The sequence below is a fragment of the Chaetodon trifascialis genome, chromosome 20 (assembly GCF_039877785.1).
Source record: "Chaetodon trifascialis isolate fChaTrf1 chromosome 20, fChaTrf1.hap1, whole genome shotgun sequence".
NCBI classification, from domain to species: Eukaryota; Metazoa; Chordata; class Actinopteri; order Chaetodontiformes; family Chaetodontidae; genus Chaetodon; species Chaetodon trifascialis.
In genome coordinates this window covers 3,986,159-3,999,305 of record NC_092075.1, presented here as the reverse complement: position 1 = coordinate 3,999,305, position 13,147 = coordinate 3,986,159, and the positions used below count along the sequence as shown (strand labels likewise).

Below are 13,147 nucleotides of genomic sequence, written 5' to 3'. Positions count from 1 at the left end.
GGAGGAACGCTCCAAAAACACCTGTTTGGATCATTCCACAGGTAAACAGGTTCATTGGTAACAGGTGATAGCGTCGTGATTGGGTGTGAAAGTGGTTCCCGAGCGAGGATGGAGCAAGGTTCAGCACTTTGTGAGCACATGATTGGATAAAGGATGTTACTGCATGGGCTCAGGAACACTTTGTAAAACTGTTGGTAAACACAGTTTGCAAATGATTGTTTTCATTTCCGTTTTACAGAGTCACAACTTTTTGGAATCAAGGTTGTACAATAAGACGTTTTTTTAGTGCTAACATGTTAACACAGGTGAGAAAGCATCAAACAAAGAGCCCTCAACATCAGTCAACATCGTGACTGAGTATACAGTAAATTAGCCTCATAATTGTACGTGGATTCCCATGTTGTGTCTTCAGGCTCTGTACCACCACACAAACCTCTTGGGTGGGTTTTTGTTTTTTTGGGAAAAAGCACCTAAACATTACAATCTGGTTAAAAGCTATTTGCAAAACGTACAATTATCACAATACTGTAATTCACCTTTAAAATAGCACATCCTGTAAACTGCCACAATGGAAGAGTGTTTACACTCTGCTTCACTGCCGCTGGAGGTAACCATTAAGGTCTCAAAATGGGATGGAGATGGGAAAAGACTGAAGATAATGCAGGGATTTGCCTTCCAACTCATCGGGGCATGTGGGGACAGTGACGGCAGCGCCACATACCTGAATGTAAAGTAATGCAGATCAAGAGTTAGGGGATATCGTTGAACTGGTAACGACGCTGATGTTTGAAATCATGTTCGAGCTCAAACAACGCTTGAATCTCACATGTAGTGAAGCCTGTGAGAAAAGGAAAAAGAACATTTCATGAGACAGGTGCACAGGAGAGGGATGGGTGGATCAGAAGTTGCAAAACAAACTCCCACACGCTGTCTAACTTGCTATCATGCACTTCCAAAATCTCATAAATAAGTGTATTTTTGCAAGCTGGACAGTGTGCGGGCGTTTGCTTGTGAAAAGAGGTAAAATTGCATACACCAAGGAAAGTCTCTGTTAGCTTGTGCAGCCAAGAAGTACAGTAGAGCAGAGTTTCGAGCAACACCCATAGATCCTGAGATAAGGTGATCTGGTGGAGTCGCAGATACATCAGGAAACCGTAAGGCATGCTCAGATAGGTCTGACTGCTAAGCAGGGACAAGGATCATCCGAGGAGCCTCAGAGGAAGAAGCTCTCAGTTTGGAAGAAAAGATCCGGCGCTGGACTGGCCTGTGATTTGCTGCTGACAGTGACTAATGGCCAGGTTCCCCCCTTTTGGCTCCCATAGCCGATGCACTTTGCTGCTTAACTGCTTGTGTAATTGGAGAAAAGGTGCACAAATCAAACCTTGAGGAGAAATAGATGCTTCTAAATTGATTGGGAGCTCTGCTATTACAGATGAGACACTGCAGCACTCTGACGCTGTGTGGTAAGGATCAGGGTGGGAGTATCAGGCATCAGGAGGAATTTACATCTGTCTCTTCATCTCACAGTCTTTTTATATATATATGCAGCAGCTGTTGCAGCCTGGTGTTCACTCAGCGTTTATTCAGGACCTCAGTTACACACAGATGCCTCAGCATATCAGTTTAGCAGCTCTGTAAAGTCTAGCATGGGAAATAGTGAATGAAACAGAAAGTAAAGCTGACAGTAATCTAAAAACTGAAGCACTGTGAGGCCAAACAAGCCGAAAACGCCCCCTTTGTCATCCCGCCGTCATCACGCCGGCATCGCGTCAGGCCTCTGGTTCCCAGACTCCTCGCAGCAGACAAACACCTGATTAATCCTCTCACGCTGCTCGCTGCTCTGACGCTGTAATCCTCCTTTGTTACACCTCACGCTCAGGTGTAAACCAGTCTGTGTGCTTAGTCATCTGAAGGTGCCACAGTATGATAAGAGTTTTGCTCACGTTAATCTCTCTCTAGATGTCGCAGGCTCTACCTGATTGCTTAGTGTGTCAAAGTTTGGTTTCAACTAAACAAAAAAAGCGAAGCTATATTGTAATGTTTTGAACCAATAAGAGCCTTTTCTGATACAGCCCTCTTACATAAGGCAATGGAGCAGCAGACATGTGTATAAAAGGTGATTAGGTGAACTATTTGTTGATGTGATAACAGCTTTACAGCTATTCACTGCTCAATTAAGCATAATCGGCATCGTAAAACTCAGAACAGTAGCGGCGAAAATTGTGAGTTTCGTCATGAATTGTGACCTCAAAGCCGGCGGCGCTCAACGTTACAGACCTTTTCCAAGTGTTTGTGGTCTTTAATGAATGCCCTTAATTCACCCCTGTAGCATTTAATGTGTGTATGGTCCAAACATGGCAGCGTGTGTGTAGATGCAAACAGTGTCGCCGGTTGTTCATCCATAGAATCAGACTGTGAATCAGCAGGTGTGAGGGGGCAGACGTGGAACCAGCGTAAACACAGAAGCAGGTTTTTAAAGTGAACTTTGGTTCACTTTAAATGCCCCCTTTTGACACACACACACACACACACACACACACACACACACACACAGGCTTCTTTCTCATCCGTCTGTATCTCTGCGGAAGATCTGAACTCTAAACAGTCTTGTATGGTTGAACGAGAGGGCGGAAGCAGCTGTATGATGAGGCTGCAGCCACTGTTAGGATAAACATTTCTCTCCAGCTGAGCACTAAACCGCTTCAGCCACCCCCTGCGAAGATTTTCATATTAGATTTTTCCCTTTATTTGTCAAGAGGCCACGTTGCCTCTTGCTAACTTGCCTTTACCCTTCTGCTGTCCTCTGCTCTGCTGGCGCCACTAGCTCTCTGTGAAGTGCATGATGATACCAGGACTGGCACGTGTGCATCATGAAGTTCCCAGCATGCGTGAAAATGTCCAGGGCCATAGCGGCACATAAACGTGACGTGTGGGTAACGTTCAGGCTGACATGCGCCAGACGACGAAAGCCCCGATTGAAAACACTCACCGCTCGACCGTGCACACACAGCCCTCCACTTGTTGAATTTTCCGCTGTTTTGCCCTCCGTCTAAATCCTCGTAATCCTGTTGATTCTGGCAAACGCCGCGGAGCTGTCCACTTAAATGTTGTGTGTAACCACAACAAAGGCCTGGTTTTCATTGATAACAGCAGTTGTGAGACTCATGAGGTGAGCGGTGTTGTGTACACCGTGCGGTGTGAAAAGTCAGATTCTGTTAGTCAGCCAGCAAGAAGACAACAGGAAGGCCCCCGCGGTCACGAGGACGCCTGAAAGACCTCTTGTTTCTGTTGTGGGCCGCTGGTGGATGATGCTGGTTTGTGTGTGCGCTGCACGTCGATGTACAAGATGAGGAGACGCCAAGCGTTCCGTATCTGGAAGCTGTTTCCAAGACGCTGATGCTGACCTTCATGTAGCTTAACATTAGCTTTTCTCGCCACAGCAGAAGAGTACTATTTTAAAAACAACCACGCTAAATTAAGCTTGGCAGCGCTGTGTCAGGATTAAAAGGTTAGTGGCACTGTTACGTTATCCAGATATCAGCCTGATGGATGCAGCATATCAAGAGAAAGCTGCAGAAATAGCCTCCTGTGACTTAGCACTTAACCTCCGCTTTGTCTCATCGCTGCAGTTGCACAACTTTCCCTGAACCGTTCTTCCAATGCATATCCCATTAAAATGCAGCATAGAAAACACTGGGATTCTCCTAATTGTTGTATAACTGGGACTTCTTGCCAAACGTGGAGAATCCTGAGTTCAGAGCTACTTCTTTTAGGCTGTAAATTCTGAAGAGGAGCATGAAGATCTTGTCACATTTTTCTCAGAAGGAAGTAAAAGTGAAATGTTAAGGAAAGTTCTCCAGCATGCAGGTGTGCTGTCAAAGTTGTTCCTTCTAGCTTAAATACCAGTGATGTTTTTTTGTTTCCTTTCATGGGTTCAGGCAGTTCAAGGTGTCTGTTATGCTGCACAGAGCGGCTGTTTATAACTTCCTTGTGTCAAACAAAGTCAGGCAGGATTGATTTGTCGGTTCTTAACATGCATCTTCCTCCCTGCAGTTTCTCCAGCTGAGAGGATCAGGTTTATCCTGGGCGAGGAAGACGATGGCCCGCCTCCGCCTCAGCTCTTCACCGAGTTGGACGAGCTACTGTCTGTGGACGGGCAGGAGATGGAGTGGAAGGAGACGGCCAGGTGAGCCGCAGAGCCGAACGTCTCTCAATCCTTTCACAGAAAGAGCCATGGGCAGTGTAGTAAAAAACTTCCTGCCTCACAATCCTGCTGCAGTGAACGGAACACAGTCCCTGATGAATAAGAGTGTTTTGTATGTGTAGGGAAATAGGCCGTACTCCAGTGAACTCCCAGTCTACCGCTTATCTGATTGAGATCTGTAGTACCTGCGCTGTGGGACCAGGAAAAGGCAGAAACTCCCACATGGTCAGAACAAGACTTAATGTTCCAGACAGTTTGCTCTGCAGTGCATGAAATGTGGATATCATTGTTTAATGGTTCCCTTTGTTAATGTCCAAAGTGGCTTTTTCCATACTGTCGTTCTGTAAAGTCCACATGTCAGCTGTTCGCCTGAATCTCGTCTAATCAGAGTATTGCAGTTGAAACAGTCAAAAGTTCTGTCAGTGAAAGGCTCATCTGGGTCTGAGGGATGCAGTTCTGCCACAGTGATCCCCACAGATAGCAAGTAGGGCAAAGGCGCACTCGTGCAGTATTTCGCGAGAGAAATTCAATATGAGAGCATCTTAACTGCGTCACGTTAGCTTTGGCTCTCTGACCGATAAATGCCGCTTGATTTATTTTTTGATTTACCTGCATGGGATCAATAAACTTGGTCTTCTCTTAAAGGGGAAGTTTTGCATATCAAAGTCTATACGGGCAGTTCTGCTGCATAATGTGAATGAAAGCTGTAGAAAGTGTCTCCAGAGGGGGAGCTGCATGAAGATAACTTGCCTCAAGTGATGTCACTCGAGTCAGTGTCTGTTGCAGCTGAAGACTACAAAACTGAAGTCAGAAAGAAGCTACCAGCCCTGCAGCCCGCCCCTCATCTCAGCGGCTCGAGGCTACATTAGCTGCTACTAGCATAACACACGAGTCTCCGGCTGAACTGTCAGCCGTCTGGTTGCATTGTGGGTAACGTTGGCACCAGGTGTTGTGAAGGAATAAGAATATTTGGAGTAAAACAGATGATATCTCTGTTCTGCTGCATAGTATTGTGTAAAGTTGTCTCTTTTTTTCCCCTTGTTGGAGTAACACAGTCACACATAACGAGCAGTTTGCAGCCTCGTGATGAGCGTTGCTGTTTTTATCACCAGTACTTTTAATTTTTTGTCCCGTCTTGAGAAGGGGAAGCAGGGGTTACATGAAAGGGAAGATAAACCGGCTCCTTGAGGTCCACAGCGTCTCCAGTCATTCTCCTGTCCCAGTAAGACGGCCGGTCACAGGCGTGTGGACCACAGCCAGAGGGTTACTCTATCCCCGGAGGAAACCCCATCCTCAGGCCTCAGGAGAATGCCTCTTTGTAGTGGTGACATGTGAGGCATTATTATTAAAAGAATCCTTGTCCTGAGTTTTACCTTCAGGGCTAAGCTCATCTGTGGAAGCAGCAGTGGCGCATCCCTCATGTTAAGCCACGTGTGTTCTCAGAGCCACTAAAGACCATCCCAGCATTCAGTGATTTATTTTTCATTTCCACGCTGTCCTGCATCCCCTATTCTGTCTTGTGAACTGTGGCCAATTCAAAACACTGTGGGCTTGTTTTGTAAAGAAAGGAGAACCCATCTTGTCTCCTTTTGTTTGTAGCCTGTATTTGTTCGTAAACGTATAAAGCCACTGTTGTGTATTTTTATTCATATTTTGCAGTGACCTTTACTTTCAGGAACCTGTTTGACCGAGAGGGGAAAAAAATGAAAAAGATCACACATTCGGGCTTCTGGCCCTTTTCAGGAACACAAAGCCTGTTGGCAAGGTCGGAGTCCGGCGCTGTGGATGCATCTCAACTCCCTCCTTCCTCCTGTCTTTTGTCCAGGTGGATCAAGTTTGAGGAGAAGGTGGAGAAGGGTGGCGAGCGCTGGAGCAAGCCTCATGTGGCCACGCTGTCCTTACACAGCTTGATGGAGCTGAAAACGTGCATCGAGAAGGGAACCATCATGCTGGACCTGGAGGCCTCCACGCTGCCGCAGGTTGTCGGTAAGTGGACCAGAATATCGGCGCGCTCTTGCAGCCTTTGACGAGCCAGCGGGTGATTCTTTCGCCTCTCCCCCTCTGACAGAGACGATCACCGACAGCCAGATCGAGGCCGGTCAGCTGAAGGCGGACCTGAAGGAGAAGGTCATGTACACGCTGCTGAGAAAACATCGCCACCAGACCAAGAAGTCCAACTTGCGCTCCCTGGCTGACATTGGAAAGAGTGTTTCCAGCGCAAGCAGGCTCTTCTCCAACCAAGAGAATGGTAATTGCTCCTTTCAGCTCCCCTCTTATTCTTCTGATTTCTTATTTCTGACATGAAATCCTTGCACTAACCTCTAGATTTACTCTTTAATTAACACAACTTCTCACTTCTTTTCCTTCTTGTCTTTTCTCTCCTTTTCCTGCCCAACCTTTCTCTCTTTTTTTTCCTTCTCTTTGGGTCTTTACCATCTCTGACCTCCGGCATCTGGGATGTTTATAGCACGCAACACCCTCGAGCACCCCGTGCCTTGTTTAACCCCACAAGACTCAGAGGAACCATGTGAGGTCATGAGGAGCTCCAGCATGGGATACCTCTGTAAGTGAGGTCGCAGCTACTGAGAGCAGCATGGAGCGTAGTCCCATGACAAACTAGCAGCACAGATTCACAATAATGAAATACAGCTGCGCACGCCTACAGTGCATGGCGGTAAAAAGCTAGGAAAGCGTAGAAGCTAATATGTCATAGACTCCCAACTGCCAGTAGTTGCCTAAGCGTGTTTCTGTTGACGCCTGTCAGCAGCAGACCTAACGCATATCCCAGCTCTCCTCCCTCTGGAGTGTCTGAATGAATGACCATCTGGCATCAGTCCTAAAGCTTAAGCCTTGCCACATTTAGCTAGCTTCTGACTTTTCTGGCTCTCTTTGTGCGCTATCCCGGTGCCTTTCCTTTCTGGGACTCGTCTTCCACCCCGGCCAAAAATGCCTCATATGAGCCGTCTTTCTGCCGCCCTTTATGATCCTAACTGTCTTACCTCCCTGCAGGCAGCCCGACCACCGCCCATCGAAACCTCACCTCCAACAGCCTGAGTGACTTCTCGGACAAACCGGAGAAGGATCAGGTAATGAGGTTTTGTCTCTCTGTACAGAATGATGATATGCAGTTATGCAACCTAATAGAGGACGTTTAAAGTCTCCAGTCACAAAGCAGCACTATGCAGGGTCATGTGTTGGGCTGTGTGTATGCATGAGCCTGAGAGCCTCACATACTGATGGATAAGGCTCTCTCTCTCTCTGCTCTGTGCAACAAAAGCTCACTGTTTCCCGTCTTTGTTGAGTTTCTATCATCCACGCATGCGGTTTCTCTCCCTGTCAAGACTCATGATCCAGTGGCCGGCTGTGATTTGGCCGTGTGGTGCACAGATACTCTGCACTTCGATAACAGATCACAGAGGCGGTTAAACTGTAACAGGTGGAATTACGCTGCAGCAACAGTTAATGAAAATGTAGATTTGTCAAAATGTTCTGGCCTTTGACATAAAACCGGTACCTTTTAGTTAATCATCTCCCTGCAAGTGAGCAAGTTTTTTTCTCTCATCTACAGCCTGTGTGTGTGTGTGTGTGTGTGTGTGTGTGTGTGTGTGTGTGTGTGTGCGCGTGTGTGTGCGTGTGTGTGTGTTCCTTTGCTAAATCCAAAATAAACTTGCTGTAATGTGCATGTTAGCTTAATGCAAGGCTGTAGATGCAATTTCATATGCGGCAGTAAAGCGTGTTTATTAGGTGGCTTAAAGTCAAGCTGCCGTTCACCACATAATTAGAGGAAAGGTTGGGTTCTTCTTGCTCTTACGTGCTTATAGAGACTGTAAAAACGCCACGTCAGCCATATTTTCTCACATTTGAATCACCGCATTTATTTAAAATGCCACATCTATCACTGATCGCGCTGCATGTGGCGGAGAAAAGAGTTTGCATGTGCGCGATCCTCTTCCTATGCCTTGGTTGTTGTAGTGCTGGCTGGTGTTTTCATCGGCTTCTTTCTCTGTCCTAACAGCTGAAGAATAAGTTCATGAAAAAATTGCCCCGCGATGCCGAGGCGTCAAACGTGCTGGTCGGAGAGGTTGACTTCCTGGAAACTCCCTTTGTGGCGTTCGTCCGTCTGCAGCAGGCTGTCATGCTGGGGGCTCTCACCGAGGTCCCAGTGCCCACAAGGTAGAGTCACAGCAGATGCACCGTCAGCTGAAAGTGACCAGCTCTCAGGCTGAAGCGGCTGATTTGATTGAAACAGGTTCTGACTTTGACCTTTGACCTCTCATTGTCCTCGTTGTTTCTCAGGTTTCTCTTTGTCCTGCTGGGACCCAAAGGGAAAGCAAAGTCCTACCATGAAATTGGAAGAGCCATTGCCACCCTGATGTCAGATGAGGTACTTAATTAGTCTGCTAATTTGATATTTGTGCTTTCTTTCCACTGTTTTTACCGCGTTTATAAAATGTATTGTATTTTGTTTTTGTGCTCTGGGTTTCACAGCGATTAATAAGCTTAGTTTAATTAGTTTTATTTTGAACTGTAAATTAAATTACTAATGGAGAACACTAAATGAATCCTCACTGCTCCAGCACAATAGATCTCATCCTCTTTAAGCTCTAATTGGACTAATTAATCCCTGATGGGTTGTGAACCTGAGATAACAGCATTGGGAGAGCTCCGGACAGTGACGTGCCCTCTTAAGGTCGACTAGAAATAAAGTACACCATTGTTATCCTCTCTCTCTGAGATGAAGAGTTATGGGATCATCAGAAGTGTTACAGATCAACCTGAGGGGACATAAATGTCTATGGGAAAGACATTGGAGGATCATTAGGATTCATCCTCTGGGGACCATGAATGTCTGTGCAGAGCGTCACATCAGTCCATCCAATAATTGCTGAAATATTTCACTCTGACCCTGCAGCCGCTAGCTAAAAGATGACAAGATAATCAATGCTGATCGTTTTTCCTCATTCATTTATAAGGTCCAGTTGCACTGATTAACTGCACCTCCTGCAGCACTTGTCCTCCTGCCAAATCCCTCAGCTCTCTGGATATTGCAGTATTAATCATCACAGCAGTTTGCCTGGCTAGCCCTGCTGGCAGTGGCCAACTTATAGCTTAATTGCTAAGCTGTGTGTCGAATACAAATTTGTTTTGGGGTCAGCAGAATAAACACAGTAAGGTGTGTTATATTCATTTCTCCATACTTTCAGCTCTGTCTGCTTCATGTCTCCGGTGTGTTTCGTCACTTCTCCTGAATGCTAGCAGACGTTCTTAACCCAGAGAGAAAATTCCCACAGGCCTCAGCTTCCCGATATATCTTGTATGTCAACACAGCAGGATAGGAAGTGTTTTTCCAGGATTTCCTCAGGTTAAACTTTGACCTCTCGGCAGATGTTTGTGTACGTTGAGTCATCAGCTCCACGCTGCCCGAGCAGGTGTACTCTACCTGCTCGTCCCTGTGCTCCTGAGCTGCACACAATGACTCATTATTTGTGTACAGAGAGTTTCGATTGTCATGATTTGCATCTGAATGACGTGCTCAGTGAGCCGTGGTAGTTGCACATTTTGTGGTTTTTCTCTCAAGCCTTGAATAAATGATTTAAGGACACGTTGCATGATTGATTGGTTGATTAGTAATGTGTTGTTCATGTGCGTTTGACGGCAGGTATTCCATGATATTGCCTACAAAGCGAAGGACAGGCAGGACCTGCTGGCTGGTATCGAGGAGTTCCTGGATGAGGTCATAGTCCTGCCCCCCGGAGAGTGGGACCCTGACATCAGGATAGAGCCACCCAAGTCTCTGCCCTCCTCAGATAAGAGGTCTGCGCTAATCCACACCATCTAATCCAAATGAATGAAGTCACTGCCTGTAAATCTACTACAAATCCATCTACAGTGTAGCATGAATGTATGTTTGACACCATGTAGACGTCGCCTCATTCTCTGTTTCTTAAAGAGACAGCGCGTAACTTTCATCAAACAGCTGCAAATTCCAGATACAGGATGATAAATGCTCAAATGCTAAGCTACTGTAACACTAGCGCAAGTCAGAAAGGAGTCAGGAATGCCCATTTTCAGCAACATTTAGGTAAAGTTGCTAACATTAGCCACCATAAGCTACTGGTCATACCAGACCAAGTAATGCTGTAGCAGCAAAATCCCTGAGTGTGTTGAACCGAGCGAGGGTGCATTATATTTCTTCTGAATTTACCTTTTCAGCCATGAGAAGAAAATTGTGTTATTTCTTCTCCCCAAGTTATGTAATCTCTCTTTAATCTTTCTAACGTGGACTGTGACTGATAATACAAAATACTGCAGAGGGATACTCTCCACATTGCGTTAAAATTGATCAGTTATGCCTTCATAGAATAACTGGAGATGGCTGCGTTTTTCCTGAGTAGACAAATGGTTTCCATCTACAAATAGGCTTAACGGGCTGTATGTGCTTGAATTCACTGACAGCGTGTGCAATGGGACTGTGCTTGTCTTCTGTTTTAAAGGAAGAACCTGTACGCCGGATTAGAGGCACCTCAGATGAATGGCGACACTCCCCATGATGCGGGACATGGCGGGGGAGGAGGACACCAGGTTGGAGAGGAGCTCCAGCGCACCAGAAAGTAATTAAGATTTCATTTTCTTCAGTGATTGCAGATAGAGTAAAAGGTTTTTAGCTGTGCAGTGTCACATTGCCATTATCTTCGTAGCATAAGGTGACATTGTCGCCCTCATGGGGGCGTTATCAGTCTGATTGTAATCATGCTGCCGTGTGATGGCTGTCAGTGAAGATATGCATCGAAAAGCTAAAATCATAACTTGGAAAAACGTTTTAGCGTTAGCCTCTTAAGTCGTCCGTGACTGAAGAACAACGAAAACACTTCACTGATGGATAACGTTTAGTTTTCTTTTGTTATGCTCATCATGTGTCCAGTCATATTCCCATGAAACCTTGTGGCAGCTGCTAACTTGAAAGCTTCTGTCTTTAAGGTTTTGTGGAGGTCTCATCCTGGACATCAAGCGCAAGCTGCCGTTTTTTGCCAGTGACTTCTATGACGCCCTTCATATCCAGTCTCTGTCGACCATCTTGTTCATCTATCTGGGCACAGTCACAAATGCCATCACATTCGGAGGCTTACTCGGCGATGCTACGGACAGCATGCAGGTAACAAACCCCCCCCAGGTGTTGTCACGATATGTCTCAAGAGCAGCCTTTTGTTTGTTTCCTGACCCCTAAATGCCCACTTCTTTCAAGCCCCTCACCCCTGGATCGTCACGCAAGATAACCCTGATGAAATCATCGCAGCTACTTTTTCAGACTTTACAAATCTCCCTCCAGAGCCACAGAAGACATTCTACCACTGTTTTCACTGAGGAGGTCTTCCTTCCTTCATGTGTAAAAGTGCTGCTTTTAGAGTCATAAATGCACAGTAAACACAGCACTTCCTCTTTGGAGACGCAAAAGTTTCGTCACTTCCACATCGATTGTCATGCTGAACAAGCCTGTGTTTTATCACAGGTGTCTGATTGTGTGACAGTAAATGGATTAAATAGCTGATACGTGGTGGAAAACTGCCCATAATGCACATGTCCAGGCGTAGCTGTAATGTTTGATGGCAATGGCTTGAATCTGTCTTAAGATCCATCATCGCTCTCAGTGTTAAGTCACCGACTAATGAACAGCAAAAAGAGTCCAGGCAGCTGATAAGCCATGCTAATTTGGAGCTCAAAGGCTCATACTGCATCCATCTGCTGTACCTGCTGTTGAGCAGACTGCATATGGAAGGGGTGTACAGTTTGTGGTATAATAGCAAACACTGCTGTGTCCGTCCCGGCGCCCCTGACAGCTGAGCCTATGAGGTTGTCCCGTCGCTCCAGGACTTCGCTTTGGCCTCCCTCCTGGCAAAGAGCTGCATCCTAGCAGACCTGCCGAGCACCAGCCTCGGGGATTTGCCCAGGCTGTAAATAACCACAGATCCAGATTACTCAGCCACTGTAGCCTCGTCATGGCTGCATCTCTAATGACCCCCCCACCCCCACCCCCAGCGCTCCTCTTCAATCCCTCCGCTCTGAGCGCAGCAGAGGGAATCCCTGCCCTCACCTGCCCTTTCTCAGCACAGGTCTCAGAAATGACCTAGTTGTCAATTACTCATCTTTGTACTACATCTGTGGAGCAGACGGGACAACTGACGTAACTGGAAATTAAACAGGCCTGTCCTGTTTGTGTGATGTGTTCAGGGAAAACAAAGCTTCCAGCTGAGTAAGCAGAATAACTGCAGAAAAACTTGAAACAAATATGCTCTAAAATGACAGAGTCACGCTCGGCGTATGACTGCGCAGCCTCCTCTCGTCTGTATCGTCCAGGCCAAACGTGCTGCTGAGCTGTGTGTAAAGTCTGCGTTTGTTCGCAGGGAGTGCTGGAAAGTTTCGTGGGAACGGCGCTGACGGGAGTCGTGTTCTGCCTGCTGGCGGGTCAGCCGCTGACTATCCTCAGCAGCACGGGCCCGGTGCTCGTCTTCGAAAGGCTCCTCTTCATCTTCAGCAGGTGAGCTGGTCAAACTGCTTCAGAGGCGTTCGTGAGGGTGAAGTAGAGTTCAAAAGCAGAAGCCTGGGAGATATTTGTGGATGGTTGTCTGTCCCCAAAGGACGGATGTTTGTGTGTTTACAGAGATGCCGTCCTCGTGCCCCCTATAAATAAAATAAAAATAAAAGGAGCGTGACGAGATGGTTTACAGTAGGCTGGCAGCTTTGCTTTAAAAGGAGTTTATTTTAACAGAATCTCTCTGGAACTTTCTGTGCTTATTATAAATCTTATTATCAATAAATATTATAATTATAAAACAAACAAACAAACAGGCGTGTATATATATATTTATATTGTTATATTTTTTACTTTTGTAATAGCTTCTTTTTAATTGCACCAACCTCACCAAAGCAAATTCCTTGTATGTGTAA

General features: G+C 46.2%; 1 protein-coding gene across 4 annotated transcripts in view; it reads left to right on the top strand.

The window, feature by feature from the left end:
* LOC139348377 (electrogenic sodium bicarbonate cotransporter 1-like) overlaps positions 1–13,147 on the top strand; it is a 28,348-nt gene that overhangs the window by 6,579 nt on the left and 8,622 nt on the right. For 3 of the 4 annotated variants that reach the window (XM_070988400.1, XM_070988402.1, XM_070988398.1), the window contains exons 4-14: positions 4,054–4,186; positions 6,030–6,190; positions 6,273–6,452; positions 6,672–6,767; positions 7,214–7,290; positions 8,220–8,377; positions 8,501–8,588; positions 9,864–10,018; positions 10,699–10,815; positions 11,183–11,357; positions 12,604–12,737. In XM_070988400.1, the coding sequence (XP_070844501.1) occupies positions 4,054–4,186; positions 6,030–6,190; positions 6,273–6,452; positions 6,672–6,767; positions 7,214–7,290; positions 8,220–8,377; positions 8,501–8,588; positions 9,864–10,018; positions 10,699–10,815; positions 11,183–11,357; positions 12,604–12,737 (1,474 nt within the window). The remainder of the gene's footprint in view (positions 1–4,053; positions 4,187–6,029; positions 6,191–6,272; positions 6,453–6,671; positions 6,768–7,213; positions 7,291–8,219; positions 8,378–8,500; positions 8,589–9,863; positions 10,019–10,698; positions 10,816–11,182; positions 11,358–12,603; positions 12,738–13,147) is intronic. The other variant, XM_070988401.1, reaches the window with a different exon arrangement.